Source organism: Lycium ferocissimum, chromosome 4 (assembly GCF_029784015.1).
Source record: "Lycium ferocissimum isolate CSIRO_LF1 chromosome 4, AGI_CSIRO_Lferr_CH_V1, whole genome shotgun sequence".
Lineage (NCBI taxonomy): Eukaryota > Viridiplantae > Streptophyta > Magnoliopsida > Solanales > Solanaceae > Lycium > Lycium ferocissimum.
The window spans coordinates 30,164,560-30,186,328 of NC_081345.1; the positions used below are offsets into that span (position 1 = coordinate 30,164,560).

General features: G+C 33.0%; 1 protein-coding gene and 1 long non-coding RNA gene across 2 annotated transcripts; both read left to right on the forward strand.

The window, feature by feature from the left end:
• Positions 1-1,297: 1,297 nt before the first annotated feature.
• On the forward strand, positions 1,298-2,688 carry LOC132052224 (protein OXIDATIVE STRESS 3-like). Its single transcript, XM_059443652.1, has 2 exons — positions 1,298-1,888; positions 2,171-2,688. The coding sequence occupies exons 1-2, from the start codon at positions 1,623-1,625 to the stop codon at positions 2,439-2,441; spliced, it is 537 nt and encodes a 178-aa protein (XP_059299635.1). The 5' UTR covers positions 1,298-1,622; the 3' UTR covers positions 2,442-2,688.
• A 1,797-nt stretch (positions 2,689-4,485) lies between these two features.
• Positions 4,486-8,348, forward strand: LOC132052226 (uncharacterized). The gene is made up of 2 exons (XR_009413962.1): positions 4,486-4,836; positions 7,892-8,348. It is a non-coding gene; the product is annotated as an uncharacterized LOC132052226 (long non-coding RNA).
• The last annotated feature ends 13,421 nt before the right edge of the window (positions 8,349-21,769 follow it).

Consider the following 21,769-nt stretch of genomic DNA (forward strand, 5'->3'; position numbering starts at 1 on the left):
GAATGTCTTGAGAGTCAAGTAATTCCGAATGATATAAATACATTTCTTTCCACGTCAATATATAAGTTGTATACTTTAGAGGTAATTGTACTTAATTATCTTTGAACAATCATTTTCTTCTATGTAAAGTGTGAGGTAGCGTTATGTCGACTCATTTCTTTCTAAGAAAATTTGTCCCTTTTGAGTCGACAATCGTTGTTCTTTTCTTTACGTGCTTAAAACTCTACACTTCAATATAGGATGAAAGTGTGATTAATTTGGACTGTAATTTCAATTTGAAATGTAACAACTTATAACCTTTGCTATTATTAATAAGATGATCGAAATTCCTTTCTTTATGAGGGACAATTTTCCCCATATTTTTATACTTTATCATATTTTGACAGGTACCTAAAAGAAGCATGACCAAAAAAAAAAAGTACTATCTAAAAGAAGAACTAGGCAGTAAAAGGAGGATATGAGAATAACTCTCGTGTCTTCCAAGTCAGAATTTGGGAAAAAAACTCTCCATCTTCTTGGCACAATTATAAAATTATATTTTTCGAATATGTGTCAACTCAATTGAGGGCATAACAGAGCAAGACATACAGTGACACGGGTATGGATTGTTTGCCTTTCTATGTTCCAAACTCATATAAAGGATAGTACGATTTTTTTTTTTCCAAACATATAAATGATGGATGAGTTTATTTTTTTACGGACCGATAATATAAATGAATTTTTATAGTATTATATAATTTAAACGATAGATACAAGTAATAATTATAAAAAATAAAAATAAAATTATCTCCTCCGTTTGATTTATGTGAGCACCTATTTCCTTTTTGATCCGATTAAAAATGAATGACTTTTCACAATTTAGAAACAAATTGACTTTATGAAATGATTTACGGTAGCTTAAATATTAAAGACTTATTTTGAGCACAAGTTTCAAAAAGTCTTCTCTTTATTAAATATAAATCTTCGATCAAATGGATTAGCGTAAATTGAAACGGAGGGAGTATTGAGAAAAAAAAAAAAGGATTACAGTCATGCTAAATTAAAATAATTTGATCGTGTAAAAAAAAGTTGTACTTTCATTCGTTATATATAAATTAAATTTGCAATAAAATCGTAGTGTTTATCCTCTTTTCAAGTTAGTGTCACTCTATATTCAAGGCATTCATTTGAAACCAACCATACGTAGAAGATAATATCGAATATGAGGATAAGGCAAACAGGCAGGACATTTTCAACTGAGAATTATTTTCACGATCAGACACCCACTATTTAGACAGCCAATTCCATATGCTTGTCGTGATACCTAGTTCAACTTTGGACACGTGTACAACTTTTTTTTATCTCAATCTTGATCAGCTAATAGATGGTATCGCCAATTTCTGTGTGCTCCCCTGTCACGTATGTCCCAAAAGTGAAAGTTAACTAATCAACACATTATCTTGTTCTGCATGTACACCTACTACCTATATAAATGCTTCCTCAGCATTCAGAAAAGTCCCATGTTCTTTTGCGTGCTTAATATAACTGATAGACCAAAAGTTTTTTGCTGACTCAAAAGTTGTTGTTTGCTTTCCCCTTTTTTCTTGTATATCTTCTTCTATTTCAAGAATTACTTATCCAAAATGGGTGATAGCAAGATTCAGATGTTTCAAGATCAATGGTTTCAATGTGGTAGTAATATGAAGAATAAAGATCATTCTTCGTGGATGATTAATGAAGGCAATAATAGCCCTTCTTCTTCATCCATTGGAGAATCAACGATATCGAATGCGTCTTGTTCTTCTTCACTAGAAACAATGGATGATGCATCCTCACCTGCTTCATGTACTTCGTCTTCTGATGGGGCTTTGTGTGATTTATCAACCCTTATGGCCCAATTGCCCATCAAGTGAGTAAGCAAAGTTTAAAGTTATATATATTGACAGTATAAAATTAGTAATATGATGTGTGAGGTTATTACTAATTAGTAACTTTTTATAGATTGTTACGTCTATTTTTTTTTTTTTTTTTTTGTAGGTGTTCTATATTGTAATACTGACAATTGATGGTGTATAAAAGTTAAACTCAAAGTAAAAAGAATCTTGCTATGAATTAAAATTAGCAATCTTGTAACGTGAGAGACTCTGTGACTTTGAGGCTAAATGTTAAATCTTTGGATGTGTGAATGCAGGAGAGGGCTTTCAGAGTATTATGAGGGCAAATCGGAGTCATTTACATCTTTGGCAAGCGTGAAAAGTGTAGAAGATCTTCCAAAGAAAGAAACTCCTCATAGTAGGAACATGAAGTTCTACAAGAGTTCTTACACGTCATACACTCTTCCTAAGCCAATCATCTTCAAGAAAGCTTCGAGGACTTCATTTTTATCATCATGTTATAATAGAAAGTCAAATTCTTCTATCAGCCGGAGCAGACCCCCTCTAATTCCTGTACAAAGAAGTTAATTAGATATATGATCACCTTAGTATATTAACCTTTAATTTTAACTAAGAAGTGGGGAGGAACAAATGGGAATTGGGAATGGAGAAGTTACAATTTTTGGAAATATGAAATCACGATTACAAATTCTGACTTGGGTGCCTCACTGTGGTTGCCTCACCTCTCTTCAATGGAAGTATTGATCTAATTCAAAATTATGTTTGGCAATTTTATAATCCATTATTTAATGTTTAAGTGAGCCTTGTCCCCTGATTTTTTTGCACGGATTGTCCTTCAAATGCACTGGTTTTTAATTTTGTTCCTCAAATTGCTGGTGTTTAACTTTTGGCCCTCACTTAAAAAAGTGCCCGAAAATGTCCCGAAGTTTTGGGTTCGAACCCCAGCTCAAAAAAAAAAAAAAAAATCGCCCGGCAAGGCAGCGCGAAATTTTGCAAGGCATAATTTTTTTTAAACAACTGGAATTCTACAAAAGTTAGGTCTTAAGTTGCCCGAATAAGCCTAATGTTGCTACGAAATTCTGCCTTACGATTTTTTTTTCAACTGAGCCGGGATTCAAATCCAGAACTTCAGGTATTTTAAACGAAGGACAGAAAGTAAAGACCACCCTCGAATAAGGCCAATCGTGCAAATTGCCCATTTAGAACAGACAATGAGGCCCTAAAGCATACCCCTTGTGATTTTGGGCTGCCTTTGACTCATTCTGTTTGGACAGTCTCGTTGTAAAATGAGACAGATGGAACCCAAATGACAGATAGAGTTGGACTACCATTTTTTTGCGCGGATTGCCCTTCTTTTGGGGTGGTCTTTAAATTTTGCCCCCCATATTGCTGGTCTTTAATTTTTGCCCTTCGCGTTGCAACCCTAAGCTTCGCGCAGAAATCATGAGGTTTTGGGTTCGAACCCCCGCTCAAGCATAAATTTAAAAAAAAAAAAAAAAAAAAAAAAAAAAGGGTCGCAAGGCAAGGTTTGGGTGGCGTGTATGCCGGACCCGGCATACATTTGTTAAGGAATAACCAAAGTTATGTTGTGGACTCGGCATACTCATGCCTTATGGGCAGACTTGGGATGAGTATGCCGAGTCCGGCATAACTTTGGTTATTCCTTAACAAGTGTATGCCGGGTCTAGCATACTTATGAGAAGACTTTTAGTTAAGCCTTAACTAAAAGTCTTTTCTAACCTGATTATGCTTACGGGCTGATTTTTAGTTAAGGACAACTAAAAGTATGCCTTGTGCAAGATAACTTTTCCTTAAGACTTTGCCTTAGAAAGCAAACTTTTAGTTATGCCTTGAAGTTTAAAAGTTCCACCTTATGGGAGTATTTTTAGTTATGCGCTTATAGGATTTAGTTATGCATGATAACTAAAAGATTGCCCCACTGGCGGAGCTTTTTCCTTAAGGCATAAACTTTGTCTTATAATAGAATTTATAACTTATAGTTATGCGGTTCGCATAACTTTAGTTATTCCCGCCCGGGAAAGTTTCGCGCTTTGGGGCATACTTTCAGTATGTCTTATGGGGCACATTTTTAGTTAAGGCATCTAAAAGTTTACCTTGAAAAGTAAAATAAAAATAAAATTATATGCCTCCAGGCAAAGTCTACCCCCATCGGCAGACTTTTGGTCAAACATAACTAAAATTTTACCGGTGGGGACATAGCGAAATTTAAACTACGTGCTGCGAATTTTTTTTTAAAATTTTTAATCGAGTGAGGGTTCGAACACGAAACGTAAATTTTAGCAGAAAAGGAAAAATTTAAAGATTACAATATGAAAAGAAAATTTAAAATACCAAAAGAAGGGCAATTCTGCGATTGCCCTAGGACTACTCATGAATCTTTCTGCTTTAACTAGATCTACTCTGTTATGCTGAAAAGTTTTATTATGTGTGAGACATGCCACGTAATATTTGTGTGAGGGGCTCATCAAGTGACAAGTGGACTGTGGGCCTCTTGCTAACAATAGAATCAAGAGAGAGAGAATATATTAATTCCTATAAAAATGACATGGTCCCAGTAGATTTGTCCTAAATAAAAATATAATAAATTGAGGGCTCCACATTCTCTTTATTGCTCGTTCATTCCAAAGACAAAAGGAAGATTTTTTTCTTCAGCCAAGATTCCATCTTCTTCCTTCTTAACTAAAAACAATGGAAATTCTGTTCCAACTAATTTTTTCCAAAATTAAAACTACATGTCCAGTCATAGTAAATTAAACATGCAAATTTTTTGAAGATTGGTGTTCAGTTTTGGTTGTCATTCTTGCTGATATTAAAAGAAAAACTTGACATCTGATGCTAAAAAAGAATCAAAAATTAATTCCAAATATTGATTTTTTCTGTCTAAATCAAGCTCAATTACTTGGATCTTCTCCTGCCACTTCCATTTACTCATGATTTCCAGGTATGAATCTTTCATGGTTCTTTCTATATTGCCCACACAACTAAGAAAAAGAGAATACCATATATGTTTGACAGAATTTAGATTTCTATGAATCTTTTTTGAATGTCATTTCAAGCATCAAAATACAAAAAACTAGTTGTCCCACTAATTTTCTTGCTAAGTTGTATATATTGCCCAAAAAATAAATTATGCGGTAAAATTTGCTTGAAAGATCAAATTGAATTTCCTTCAAAGATCCGGTTGTTTGAGCCTTGGCTTTGAATGCGAGCTTGATTGCAAACCCAAATTTTGAGTCAAAAGGCTGGGTGAAAGTATTGTGTGAATCTCCATGTAACTGTGTATTTGGATTTTAAAAGAAAAAAACAGTTTAGGTGAATAAAAAAAACAAACAGTGACTAAATGGATAACTTGATAAAGAGAGATCAAACCTCTAAACTTAATCCCCTGGTCTCATGTTGTATTTGTTGCATTGAGGTTGATTGTGTGTCAAAAGTCACTGCCTTGGTATTCAAAGATTGATGCTCATGTGTTAGTCCTGCTCTATTTTTTAATGCCTTTTGCGATGCTCTTTTCTTTCTTTGCTCAATTTTTGGCTTCATTCTTCCATATCCATTTCCTTCCCTTTCTTTTTAATTGGATCCAAAACTCGATCCTTACACACGCAAAAGGATCGACGGATAGAAGGCGAATTTGTGCTTATCTTTATCACGATCTTCACCATATAATTCACTTTGATGTTTCGTAATCTCAACCTTTGCTTGATACAAATACTTTCTAGCAATTTCTTCGGAGTCCACGTCATTTGCGGCTAAAGTCATAACAGTAAATGACTCTTTCATTAGCCCATTCAAGCGAATTGCCATAGAAGATTTTCTTTGTTTCGTTCTTTTTGGTGTACTTCTCAAATCCATTCCCATGCTTAGACCATCTTTTCAAAATGTATTTCTTAGGGATACAAGAAAAATTCAACTCAAAGAATAAAACTTTTAGTGCGTGAGAACACGAACGACCCATGGATTCATACATATGGCAAGTACAAATGACGAAATTGTCAAGCGAATTGAACCGGACGGTTTCGGTTTGCCACTTTCACTTTTAGAATTGTATATTCAGTAGTAACCCCCTTAGTTGCAACATTGATCACTTTTTTGGTTGTCCCTTGCAAGAACTCATATTGAAATCTTGTATAAATTCTTCTTGTGTAAACACTGGCAGCATGCTTTAACATCCCACAATCCTCTACGGCAAGTTTAGGGTCCCCTCGAGATTTGTAATCCTCAGTTGCTTCAATATCACGCATTTCAGTTGTTCGTTGCTCATAATGCTTTTACGAACTCGGTTATACTCATTGTCTTGCATGACATTTTTGTGAAGACCCTATTTGTGCTCTCACTTCTTTGAGTTGATTTAATGTCTGCTGAAAAAGTAGAACGACTAAATGCAGGACACCACTTTTCCCTCAAATCATATAACTTTTGAAGCCAATTATTACTCGCACAATCCCAATCACTTATCATTTTTTGCCATACTAACTCAAATTCTGATTCCGAAGTGCACCTCCATAAGAGTTTATCAAAATAGTTCCGAAATCCAGATTTAAAGTAAAGTTGCGGTATGTTCTTTTGAGCATTCTTGTCAATGTGCCATTCACATAATCGATGACATATATCAGGAAAAACCTTTTTAATGGAAAAAGTTATGGCTTGAGCTTGATCGGTGAAAATTGTTGTTGGGGCTCTTCCTCCCATTGCCTTCAAAAATGTTTGAAATAGCCAAATAAAAGAACCAATAGTTTCATCGCACAAGAATGCACATCCAAAGAAAACATTTTTCCAGTGGTTATTCACCCCAACAAATGGAGCACAAATCATGTCATATCTATTAGTGCGATAAGTAGTGTCAAAAATCATCACATCCCCAAACACTCATAGTGCAATCTAGATATACTATCTCTCCAAAAAAAAGTTGGACAACACATACATCATCATCAACTTAAAAGAGTAGAAGAAGTTAGAGTCCTCTGATTATAAATGCATGAAATGATTTATCAAAGTTTGAGCATCCCCACTACTAATCATGTTTCTCTTATGTGCTTGTATAAAGTTATCTGCATCTTGTTCAATAAACCCTGCATTTTCGATACCACCGCTTCATTCTGAAGAAATCGAACAACTTTTTTTGCACGAATTCCAGCATCAACCATAGAACCAAGAATGTTTTTAGTAGCACTTGTAAGCTTGCGACCAGATTGTATGAAATGTCTCAAATTATCTTCTATCATGGGATGGTTATACACATCACTGAACTCACATACTTCCCATATCTCATTTGAAATTTTGAATTTCATACGAGCCAAACAACCACATCTATATTGTAATCTTTGTTGCTTCCTTTCTTGAAAAGGGGAGGGGTTATCAGTTTTTCCTTCACAAGAACAAAGAAATAAACACCTTGTGATCTCCTTATTTCTATTATAAGTCTTTGCTCCTTTTCGGATACCAAAACCTTTTGCCACGGCATATGAATTATAGTCATTGTATGCTTCCTCTTCAGAATGAAATTTCATACCAATCTCAAAGACAAAGTTCTTGTTAATGTTATAAACACTATGCGCTCTTGTGGAATATTCTTGATCGTTAACATTGGAATGTTGCAACAATAATATTTAGATTATAAGTATCGAAACTCAAGAAATAGGTAAAATATTAATAAAAACTAGTTAATATAGGACCTCCGTACTTGAATTAAGATAATCTCATATAAGTGAAATATACTACCTTCTTGGGCAGAAGGCCCTTTGTCAACATGTGCATCCTCCATTTTTTTTTATTTGACCCACAATCTGCACAAGAAAAAATTATACATTAAAGACTAATTGCCAAAAGTTACTAGTGTATAAAAATATCAATATATACTTTTTGTGATATTATAAAGATTCTACTTAAAATATATTTGAATATGTGATTCTCCAGTAGTTTTGAATGTCATTTTTTTGGATCATTATTTGGAGTTGATCTTATTTCTATTTTATAATAAGTAATGTTTTATATTGTAGGATCTTCCAAAAAAGTTATGAAGGTCATGCATGACAATAATGAATGACATACGAAAGTGCTCCACATCAATGAGCATTAAATGATTTTGCACAAAAATAAGCAACATTTTGCTTCCAAGTTATATATAAAATATTTTATCCTGATGGTATTAGGGATATATGTACCAAAATAAGATTCAGCTCTTCATTTTTTTATTTAAAAATTTGGCAACAGAATGTGATTGTAGATTGAAGAGAAAAAAAGAAGAAGAAATAAGTTCATAGATTTATACATTTAGAAGAGAGTTTCCTATAACTTTACTTGACTTTTGGATATCTCTTTGAGAGTGCACTGATCAGCAATGGTGTATTTTTCTTTGGGTGAAATTTACTTTACTTGATTCAGCTGTGATCTACAAAGATCCCAAATAAAAGGAGGGAAAATAGTATCTTGTTCCCTCCATTTCTGTTGTACGTATTATGCAATGTTTTCTTTTCATTTGGTTTCATTTGTCATTTGTAAAAGTAGGGAAGGGGCCCACAAATAGCACTTCATGACCACAAGAAAAGATGAAAAAAATAGCACCAAAAGTGTACAGATGAAAGGGGATATAATAGAAATAGGACTCACACACTATTATTTTTCAATAAAAAATTACCCTCACATGCCAAGTCATATTTGTGCCTCACCCACCACCATAAAACTTTTCTGCCATGAGGTCTTTCAAATACATCATTTCGGGCTGGCAGACGATAGAAACTTTTTGGTACCCCATACTTAGCAGTATTAAATTAAATTTAATATGTATTAATTAACTACTAAATTCAGTAATATAATTGTATCTCAAGACAGGTGTCATATAATATTTCCTCTATACATTTTTACTTGTCATGTATACTAAAAATAAATATCCACTTTTACTTGTCCAGTTTAAAAAATCATGAGATAATTTACTATTTCATACCTATTTTACCCTTATTATTAATTATAGGATTGGAAAGTTCAAGGATTTTAGTGGCAGTACAACTTTTAAAGTGTGTTAGAGTGATTTCAATCATTAAGTTACTTAGCAATAGTTATAGGTAATACAGTAAAATTGTCATTCTATTTTTGGTTCCTTACTAGGTGCGAATAAAATTTAACTTTTATAAATACCATGTATTTTTTAGGCAAATACGTATACGCACACGCACACAAACAAACCATGTTAACTTACCATGATTAAGTGATTTACTTGGGTCAAAGTAGGTACTTGCTCCATTCCTTTTCACTTGTTCTTTATACGAAAAATAAATTTTTCTCTTTGCTTGTCCACTATAACAAATTAAAAGATATTTATTATTTTCTTTCAATGTAATCCTTATAAGTAACTACATAAAGTACTAGTAGTCAAATTTAGATTTTCAGCATATAATTAATAAGAATAATTTAATAAAATAAATAGTTTCTTAAGAGTAGTACCAAGTCAACAAGCGACAAGTAAAAACAAACAAAGGGAGTATTGGTTAACTTAATTTAGTAATATTTTTTATTAACAAACACATATTATACATGTATTACTATGATGCAAAATCTTGCGCCGAGAGTTTATTGGAAACAGCCTCTCTACCCCACAAAAGTAGAGGTAAGATCGGCGTACATTCTATCCTCTCCAGACCTCACTTGTGAGACTGTTGTTGTACTATAATGTAAAATCGAATGCAAAATAAGTACTTATGCGTATTTTTTTTTTGGCTCAGCACCCACACTTTCACGAATCTCAAAATGGAAAATAAAGAGGGAAAAGGGGGAAAAGAACCTCCTCTTAGAAAACAACGAAAAGAGTAAGGTATGCCACACTTGTAAGAGTATGTGCGTAGGCCACCGAATATCTTGATAGATTCCACTATTTATAGGTAATGAATAAGCCTAACCGGACCGGTTAAAATCGGTAATTGGAATCGTAATCGGAACCGATGGACCGGTTTACCAGTCCCAGGTCTACCGAGCTCCTCTACAGGGCCGGTTTTTAAAAAATACGACCGATTAATCGGAACTGGCCGGTTAACCGGTCAATTTTTTTTTTTTTTAAATGCTGCAGTCCACTGGACCGTTGGGCAACGGCTCCAAACGGCCATTCTGGCCTCCCAACCCCACCCCCCCCCCCCCAAACATTTTTTTTTTATACATTTTAACCCATCCCCCACCCCTATATAAACCCCTCTCCATTTCCAATTTTAATCCACACCAATTCACTCTTCTCTTTCTCTCAATTTCTCTTACTTATAGCTACTTTGCAAAAAATAACCACTTTAAATTTCTCTCAATTAAATATTATAAAATTTTATTCTAGTTTCAATTATTAATTTTGCAATTATAAAAAAAAATTGTTGGTGGAGTTGGTGATTTTGCGACAATCCGAAATAGATCCAAAGCTTTGGTGGATTTGCAATTCTAGCTGCCTTCACTTTGGTGGAAATTAGTCCGGTAATTTGGTACTTTTCTCCAACTCTATCTTTATTTCCCGCTATTTAATTTACGCAATTTAATTTATTGCAATTTATTTTCTTCTGATTTATTTGCGTGTGATTTAAATTATTGCTAGTTAATAATATTGAAGAAAGTGAGACGTGGTGGCGGTAGTAGAGGTAGTGGTATGGATCGGTTTATGGAGGAAACATTTGTGAACAAAACACCTAATTTAGGTATTAATATTGGTGAAAATAATTCACTTTTAGATCATGAGGTAATGCAACACTATACCGGCACTTTTAATGAAATTGATGATGATGAAACACAAGCCCCCGAAAATCCCATAAGAGATACAGATCCTGTACAATCATACACACAAGACAAACCGCTAAAAACTCGTAAGCCAACTGCTAAAATTTGAAAATTTATGACTAAAGATAAGAAAAGACAATTAGCTATATGTAATTTATGTAACAAACAAATTGTTTTCAAGCAAGAAACTAGCAAGGATGGTGGAACGGGTTCACTAACGAGTCATATGAGAACTAGACATAAGGAGGTTGTAACACCTCGTAGCTTCAGGCGAAGGTTTGACTCATAAGATGATAACATAATGGAACCAATATGAGGGTTATAGGAAGTGTTTTGAAAACTAATCAAGTCATAAGAAATGTCTTTGGGCAAAGCAAAGTTGGAAGCCACTACTTGGGGCATGTGTTTGCAAGTGAGTTTATAGAAGGTCTTACTTCCAACGACCATAACCCCTTTATTAATTATGAATTTGGGAAAACTTCTGAATGAAAATTGTAGCCCTTTGAAATACCTTTCCAACGGTATATTATGGGGGTCGAGGGACCCTGTACAAAAAGTTATGGCCATTTTACTAAAGGATTCCAGTGCAGTCCGTTCACCGATCATGTTATACGAACTGGTTATACGGCCCATATAATTTTATACGGACCGTATAACTCGTCCGTACTTCAAGACGCTTCAAATCGACGTTCTGGTCAGCCATGATAAAATATGGTCATATTATACGGACCGTATAACTTTATACGAACCGTATAATATGTCCATATAATTTCCGCCTCACTTTTGTATAAATTCAAGCCTTGAGTTCTTTTATTTCATTATTCACAATTCCAAGCCCTAGCAATAATCCAAAACATCAAGGTAACTCAATCCAAACCCTTCAAACCTAATTTTAACATATACTCTAATAATCTAAGCAAGAAATCATTGTTCCTAATTTAGGGTTTTCAAGAAAACCCATCTAAGGTTCAAGAATCAAGATTTAGGAAATCTTCTCCAAAATTCAAGTCTTTAATTCAAGATTTTGGAGCAATTAAGGTATGTAGAACTTCCATCCACATGTGGAATCTCTACGTTCTTCCCCATGCTCCGTTTCTTGATATCCATGAAGTTCAAATCCTAGGGCATTAAACCTAACATATTGGTAGCCCGTATTTATGTATTTATGTACATGAATTTTGTATCTATATTCGTTATTGTATTCCTAATCTTCCATTACGGTTATTAGGAACCCTAGCTTAATCCATGAATCATGAATTCTTCCTTATGTGTTCTCATTATGTTTATATGAAACTTTATGATTTTATCTAGCAAGTTACAAGCATGTTCTCAAGTCAATTATATATATATAATTATGAACTATTGTTATTACTCATGAATCAAGAACATGCTTGCAAGACTATGACAAGTTATCTTATGAAACCATATTACAAGATATTTCATGAAACCATGTTACAAGTTATTTCGTGAAATCATGATTACAAGTTATTTACAAGTTATTTCACGAAAATCATAGGCTTCTTAGCCAACTATATCATGTTCATATTTTTGGGATTTGCTTAGTTAACGAGAAGGCTCGGATAGCCGAAACTACGTAGCAACCGTAGGATAAGGGTTGTCGCGAAGGAGGCAACACCTTCATTATGCGGTTGGATCCTTACATGCTTATTATTACTTAAATCTCATATCCCTGGCAAGGTGTGAGTGTTCTTGGTAGGACGCAAGTACCGGATCATGTTGTCGATTATACTATAGCATTCCCCGTTACAAGCGTTTTATATACATGTATTTCCATTGATTCTTGTTTTCGGACTTTAGTCATGTTTCATACTCATGTTCAACTTACATTCAGTTTCAGTTCATGTCCTATACCTATGTTATGCCATGTTTTTCATTTCAGCAGGTTTTACATACTAGTACTATTCAACATGTACTAACGTCCCTTTTGCCCGGGGCCTACACTTCACGGTGCAGATACCGATTTTTAGGAGCACACACCTGCGCAGTAGGATCACATCAGTTATCAGCTTATTGGTGAGCCCCACTCCTCTCGGGGTTCAACATGGAGTTTGTATTAGTATTCAGTTTATGGTAGTCCAGGGCCATGTCCTGGTTGTTAGTATTCAGACATGTTTTAGAGGTTTCATAGACAGATATTAGTTCACAGAGTTAGTTATGCTTTCATGTTTGCGACTATTACGTTTTAATGAATTTTAAATGCTATGAGATAATTTCAAGACTTTATTATAAATTATATTTTCATGATTCATTTAAATTGCATCATATAGATTATATTGTCTTGATGCCCATGTTGACAAGCAAGCCATGAGGTTCGCTCGGACACATGCAAGCAAGGCCCGAGTGCCGTGTTACGCCCAGGCCATGGCTCGGGGCGTGACAGAGGTTTGGGGAGAGAAAACAGGTTCAAATGTGGGGGTATTCAACAAACAATAGACCCAAGAACGGGTAAATTTTTTAGCTATGACAAGAAAAAAGATCGTATAGAAATAGCTAAAATGGTTTCTTTTGATGCTCTACCATTTTCCTTTCCTTTGGATTTGGATTTTGTTACTTATATTCAACGTTGTTATAATCCGTTATTTGAGGGTATTCCTAGAAGTACTTGTAGATCGGATATTATAGATTTATATAAAAAATATAGATTTTATTTGCGCCATGTATTTAATTTTTTAAATTGTAGTGTTTCTCTTACGGCCGATTTGGGTCTTAGTCCTAACAAGTTAGATTTTTTTTGCTATTACATGTCATTGGGTTGATGATAATTAGGTGATGCAAAAAAGAATCATAGCTTTTTTATATGATAAAGGGAAAGGTCGTCACGACGGAAATTTTTTAGCGGATTCAATGTCAACTATTATGAATTTTTTTAACATTTATAGAAAAACACTTTGTATTGCTTTAGATAATGCTTCTAATAATACAAAGGCGGTTGGTCTTTTAAAAAGGGAATTAAACTCTCCACTAAAAAATATTTTTCATGTGAGATGTAGTTGTCACATTTTAAACTTGATTTTTAGAGATGGTCTTGACTATTTTGAAGATTCTATTCAAAAAGTTAGAAATGCGGTTACTTTTCTTTTTTGTAATGTTATTAAGCAAAAAATGAAAGATTTTAAGAATTCTTGTTTGCAAAATGGCCTTAGACCTAGGAAAATTCAAGTAGAAGTTGACATTAGGTGGAACTACACTTACATTATGTTACAACAAGTATATCATTATAGGATTCCCATACAACAAGTTCACAACCACTTTAATACGGATAGTGATGATTGGATAAATAATAACGATTGGGAAGATGCTAAGGAATGTATTGAACTTTTACAAAAAAATTATAATGCAACTCTTGTTTTTTCAAGACAATTCTATCCCACGGTAACCGGAATTTTAGCGTACTTAACGGAAATAGCTAGCGTTTTATATGAGTATAAAGATAAATCCGGTTATCAAGCGGCTATTTTTTCTATGACAACAAAATTTAAGAAGTATTTTTTTTCCCATCCCAACTTTATTTATTTTGGGTTCTCTTTTAAATCCTTGTTTTAAAATGTCTTATACTAGAGGATTGGTTGGTCAAATTTATAAATATTTCCGAGGGAGTTGAACCATCTTTACTTGACGCCGAGCTCGCGGTTGATGCCAAATGTAGAAAAGTTTTTACTCATTATTCTACTTTGGAAGAAAGTGCTACCAATTAAGCTCCACGCCCTACTACTTCTCAAAGTAGCAAAAAGGGCTTGTCGGGTTTGTCGAATTTAAAAGTTTTACATTCACATCCAACTCCTTGTCATAATGCAAATTTTAATGAATATCACCTTTATTTGATGCAGCCAAATGTGGATATCAACCAACTAGATGATTTGGACGTCTTACATCTTTGGAGGAAATACAAGGCGAGTCATCCGATACTTTCAAGAATGGGTCGAGATATCCTTACGGTACAAATATCAACCGTGGCTTCGGAAAGTGCATTTAGCCAAGGAAGACAACAAATTGGAGACCATAGACACTCATTATCCGGATTTAGCTTGCAAGTACTAGTTTGCATTCGCGATTGGATTAGATCGGAGTGACGCAACCAAAACTTACAAGCGGTGGAAGGCGAAGAGGAAAAGATTGAAGATTTGATAGCAAGTGGAGTAGACCAAATGGAAGACTTTGAAAATATCTCAATGACTGACTATAATATTGCGGAGATTGGCCAAATGATTGACACTTTTTGATTTTATTCTTGTACTACTTTTTTGCAACTCATGTGTTATTTGCAAGTTAAAAAAAACTACAACTTGCAAATAAATGTTATCCATGAATGAATAAAATAGATGGCTCATTGAGCTTTCTTCTATTTACTTGTGTTCATATTTATACTAGATATACCTAAAATATACTAAGAATATACTTATAATATACATCTACTTAAATTAAAAAATAGAAAGTTATATACTTGAAAAAATAACTTAAGTAGCTATTTTATAAATAACTTAAGAAAAAATAGAAAGTTATATATATATATTATAAGTAGCTAAGCATATAAGTTAAGTTTTTTCTAAGTTTATAAATTTCTATTTTATAACTTAAGTATATTTATATTATAAGTATATTCTTAGTATAATTTAGGTATATCTAGTATAAATATACTTAAGTTATAAATAGAAAGTTATAAACTTATATAACATATATAAATATACCTACAATATACTAAGAAATACTATAATATACATATACTTTACAAAAAACAAAAACAAAAAATGCAATTTTTTTACTTTTAAAACCGGCCGGTTCGGATTTCCAACTGGCCAGTTCCGGGTTTTTGACCGGAAACCGGCCGGTTTTCTAACCGATTGCCGATCCGGGCCGGTTCCGACCGGTTAAAAGGCTTAGTAATGAATCTTCAAATTCAATTGATACCTCCTATCAGACTGTAAAAGAGATACATTCTTTACTCTTTGCTTTAATAGAAAAACAATTTTTGCCCACAGCTCTTTCACTAGCATTTCTTTAGGGCGTCCATTTGGTAAAGATTTACCCGTGACATCATACGCGTTTATATTTATATATATATATAGACTTTTAAAACTTGCCATAGTTAATTAGTACTAGTTTTTACCTCATTAAAGTGTTTATCTATACTGAATTTATAAGTTTTGATATAAATATTCGGTGCTAATAAAAATTTACAGTCTCATTTTTGTCCTTTTCTGTTTCTTTTCTTGGTTTCGATTGAATCCATTCACTGGACATCTATCTAGGAAGAAATATGCCACATTCCAAGAAGGTCAAAGAGGAACTTTTATGCTTATTAGCTTCTCTTTGAACTTCATTCCAATAACACAAGCATTTCATCGAAACTGTTTCTTAGGGAGTTAATGAATGAAATGTGGACTGTATTTCATGTATCATTTGACTAGACAACAAACGAGCCGTTTCTTTCAAATTCTGTTTTGATTAGATCCACATTAAACTCTCTCCCCCTATCTCACACCCACACACTTTTCAAAATTCAAAGTTTGAAATGTCATTACGAGGAGATGGGACTATAATATAATACTCCTATTTCAAGTAAACATAGCTTTTCGTGTTAGTTAATGACTAAACAAACCAACATAGATCCTTAGATAAGGTTATTTAATTATAGTATAGGACGAGGACCACGTTAAGTGACGAAAGCAATGCGTTTCCCAGCAACTAATCCACATGTCCCTTGTCTTTCTCCTTGTCCTCCTTCTTTTGAGCTAACATATATTGTACCACTTCATAACGACATGCTAGTTAATTAGGGTTACTGATTCATTAATTTCTTTAATTACCATAGTGTTCGAGTTAGTTGGCATATAACTCAATTAATTTCAAGGAATATTTACTACCTCCCATCAGCAGGGGCGGAAGCAGCATGCTGACATTAAATTTATCTGAACTCAATATTTTCGATGTGAAGTATATATTTATGTATAAAAATTCACAAAAATTACGATAAATAATAGATCAGAACGCATAATTGAAAACACAATAGTACAATGTTAAGAACTTTAAAGATTCAATCCATAAAATTTAAATCCTGAATAAAAGCTTTGGCCATCCAAGCATAGGTACCAAATAATTTTATCCACCAAAACTTGAATAAATAAAAAGAAATCACCATCCATTTTTGTTTTTACTGGAATTTAAACCTGAAACCTCATAGGTCTCAATCATGAGTTAGGGTGCAGAAAGGGATACCTTCGTATGATCACTTTTTATATTTTGAATCTCCTTGCTAAAAATCTTATCTCTGCCACTATTCATCGACCCACCTGCATTGGTTTCAAATTTAGTGTTTCTTAGCTAGTTGGAGGGAAAAAGTAGCTAGGACTAAGATTTCTTGGACATAATAATAATCCTTTTGCACAGAGAAAGATACGGTCAAAGACGAGGTAATTACTGAAAGACCCTCTTCACATATTCTTAAATGATGATGTCTTTTAGGAAGAAGATAGGATGGGTCAAGAGGTGTGATGATGCAATGGGGTACAAGTTTCAAGATTGTCCTTTTGAACCAAAGGCCTAAGCTATCTATCAAATCAACAATTAATCATTGCTGATTAGAAATTCTGGATTTGATTCCATTAACAGCTTCCAGGCTTTACTATTTGCTCCTCAGTGTCCCAAACTCTTGTTCCACTGACAGACGTACCTAGAGAGCCCTTGCACTCCTTTTGTATAGGTGCTACACTTTCTCAATTCTAGATAAAAAAGAGATGGTCAAATATGGTATTGTTGCAATATAATACTGTCTCCTTTGTCTCAATTTATGTGATATCGTTTAATAGGTATATGATTTAAACAAGAACGATAATTAAAATTTGTGATTAAAATTAGATATTTGTGTGTATAAATCATTTCATTGGATTAAAATAAAATAAAATTAAGTTAAATATTCTAAACATAGAAACTAGAATGTGACACTTCTTTTTAGAGTGGGAAATAGCTTGTTAGTGCTTGTGTTATTGCTTAATTGCCTTTTTAGTTCCTGTATTATTCGACTAAGCAGATTTAACTTTGAATTAAACTATGTGGGTGGTTTTAGTCCAATTGCTAACAGAACTCATAGAGCTAAACGGACGTTGCTAATACGAAGGTACCTTTAAAATTTATTTTTTCAACTTAAGCTAACTCCAAACCATGGTTTCTTGTACATGTATTTAATTAGTGTAATACCACATGGCAAGAATTTCTTTTTTTAATGTTGTAATAAAACATGAAAGTATTGTCACTATCAATGCTAATGGCTCCCCAATACGTTCTCAGTGCACAATTTCTTTTAAGCTAAAACTAATGAAATCCTAGAATATGTTCTCAGTGCAAAATTCATGGTTGAGCTCATGAGGTGAGTTTATTTTCTCCAATTTTTTAGTTGTCGGCTCAGTTTTCTCCAATTTCATCAAAAGATCTAGTTCATTTTACGGGTTCAGAGAGTAGTTGCGTTTAGAGACTTTTGAACAACTATCAAATATATATAATGCTGTTGATTTGTAAGATGACAATAAGTCTTCGCAACACACGGGAGTATTGAGAAAAAAAATGCTTGTAAGTAATGGTAGAGAGTAGTAAATAACAAACTGGGTTTATTTTACTTCTATAATTCTTAACATGGGTGGAAACACGCTAAATACTCAAAGTATCCTTTATATCAGTCAAAATCCGTTTAGGTCTGTGAGTTCTGTTAGCAATAGGACTAAAATCACCCATATTATTTAATTAGAGGTTAAATCTGCTTAGTCAAATAATACAGGGACTAAAAAGCAATTAGGCAATAACATAAGGAATAAAAAGACTATTTTCCCTTTTGGAATATATACTAAAGAAAGTGTGCCACAGAAATTGAGATAAAAAAGATACAAATTTATCATCCATTAATTGTTAGGACTAAATGTGCCTTCGTTGTTATAAAATGGGCAAGAGTTTTCTTTTTCTTTCAAACGACGAAAGAGAAAACTATGGTGGAGGTGGTAGCAGCAATGGTAGTAGACGAGAGGAGGAAGGAATGAAGAGCAATTGGTGGTGGAGATAGTGTTGGGGAAAGAGGAGGAATGAGAAAGAAGTTAGAAAGAAGGAATAAAATTAGCCTCTGAACTATGCAAAAGGTGCGGATTTGCCCTTTGTTTAAAGAGTTATGACTTAATCGTTGATATGCTTACTTCGTGCTAAGCTTTCGTCGTTTGAAAATAAGGAAAAATCTACCTAATTTTAGTAATGGTGAGGTTATTATGCATGCGTAATATTTCACATAATTTATAGAAAATTTAACTGTTTTTCCCTTCTAGATAAGAAAAAGTGGGACTACAAAAGCAACAATTGTTGTTTTGTGACCTTAATTAGTGGTTAATCTATGCATTATACTTGGTCATTGTTGGCTTGACACTCTCCTTAAAAAGTTATTTAGCGGGGTTTGTTTTACTAAATTATTTTTATTAATTATATTTTGTATAGTTATTAACGATAAGAGTAATATTGAAGGAGAAAAATAATAAATCTCTCCTAATTTGCTGAAATGAACAAATAAAAGATAAATCTATTTTTAGTAAGAATCGAGTAAAATGGAGCGGGAGGATCTTTAAAGATAATAAGTAGGACTACATTTTTAGGCGAAAATATTTTTCTCTCTTTCGGTGTACTTTATTTGATTGTAGTAGCTCATAACTTATCATTTATGTATAAGTGATGTCAAAACTGACTCATGAAAAGATTACTCGTTGTATATAAAAATATATTTTAAAATATTTGGATTGTTTAATTTACAAGTCTTGTATGCTGTGTTATAATAATCTTATATTGATAAAAGGTTCATCATACAATTTTATATGTAAAATAAAGCTGAAATGCTATTTAATAAAGTATATATGATTTGCACAAGAAGTTATTTCTCCGTTGGTTTAGCCATCCGCTATTCAATGAGCCTGTTTGAATGAAACTAAAAAGCGAACATGGGTAATTTCTTTTAGATAAATTTAATAAAACGGCCTAATTATTTTTTTCGACTTATTTTAAGACACAAAATAAACTTATAAGTTCGTCACCAAACACTCGAAAATTTGAAAAGCGAACATAAAATTTTGCTTTTCAAGAACTTATAAGCCAATCCAAATAGGCTCAATATTCAATACTTATTAATTCTATTTGCGACGACTTATTTGAAAGTATTTACTATCACAATTTTTTTCATTTTTTGACTCAAACTTAAAAACTCTAATCAAAGGAAAAACAATTTTATACATCCCATCACATTATTTTAGGCGTTACAAGTCGCAACTCTCAGCTATAATTGTTTCCTTAATTCATGAAGCTGACCTGACCTTAACTACATCTTTTTCAATTTCGTGGATAAGTGAATTGCTTCAACTAGATGGTAAAAAGATAACACGGGCCACCTTACATAGCCTTTTTAGCAAATGAAAAAGTACTTCGAAGAACAACAAAAAATGTACTTTTAAGCCACGTTGATTACAGTTATGAAATTTTACACTGCTTGATATCAGCAAATTCATGGTCCAATATACATGAATTTCAAATATTGGAAACATTATAAGAACGAATCTCATTTTAAAACAATAAAAGAACGAGAGCAGAGCATAAATACGTTGGGGGGCCATTTAAATAATTTATTTTGGAAGTCAGTCTCACATATGCTATGGTATATCTCTGCAATTCTAGCAGAAAATGAGGCGAAGTAGGGCCAAAAAATTATTGTACCAATACTTCAAATTGAATTGAATACAGTGTTTAATACTTCCAAGTGCTGTTTATGATGTTACAGGGGAATATTCTTGTCCAAACCCAGTGGAATAAATTTGAAATTTGAAGAAAGAAATCACTATAATTTTTTTATTTATTTTTTTGGCTGCATAAACAAACAATGGATAATGGATAACAGTGCCTGCCTGGTTGATTTGTTAATTGTCATTTTTATTTTAGTTACATCAGCGGTGACTAATAAGAACCTACCTAGAAGGTTAACTCTATAGGAAATAGAGAAAGCATTTTGAGAGAAGATCTTTGGGAAAACATATTTGACAAAGGTATTCACAATTTTCCATACTAGAAACATGCATCTTTCTTTCCAAGACTGAGATTTTATTGCTTTATGCCTTTATGCACCCCACCCCACCACAAAGGCACAAGCTCCTCATTTCGACAAAATCTTAAACATAAAATAATATTTTATTACTTATAAAATTGGAATTCTATATTCATTAATAATGGTGTTTGTAAATACTAAACTATAATATATGGAATATTGATAGAAGGCTTTAATTTGTATATACTGTTAATTGTTGGTGCAAATTTTTTTAAGACTATCACTATAATTTAGCATGTCGTGACAGGTTACGAATCTCATTTCTTAGGTTACGAACTCCACTTATTATGTATAACTATATATGTGCATATATCTTTTAGGTTATCAAATCCTTTTACGATATTAATGCTTAAAAAATGAACTCACAATAATGTAATATTGAAAAATATATCTAGTAAAATAATACTAATATTTTCGCTGACAAACAAAAATCATATCATTCGTATTTAATTTTAAGTTCAAATTTTTCTTTTTCAACTTCAATAGAAATGCCTACTAAATAAAATGGAGAGTTAACAGCCCGAAAAAAAAAAAAAAAAAAAAAAAAAAAAACTAAACTGACATTATTTTGCAAATTTCATACCTGAATAAAAATAATGATAGTTTAGGGGGAGGTGTTACGATTAACTTTAAATTTAAATGAGGCAGAGGCGGATCAGGATTTAAAACTTTAAATTTTTAAATTTTTACATATAAATGACACGTATTGAGCGACTTGACACATTTTTAACTGTTTTAGGAGCGTAAAATACAGTCGCCTGTAAAATTGAGCCAGAGGAATTTTAACTCATGAAAATTATAGCTCAATGGTAACGAAAACAAAGCTTAATTATTTAAGTGTGAAACTTGAAAACGGAAAAAAGGATGAACTTAGACGCCCTTATTAATAAGGGAAGGACATTTAAGTCAAAAGGGGCTTTTTCTGGTCCAAGATCCTCTGGAATTAACAATTTTTTAAACTCAACAATCGTAGGATGTCGAAGGTTTCATAAAAAAGCTTTCAATG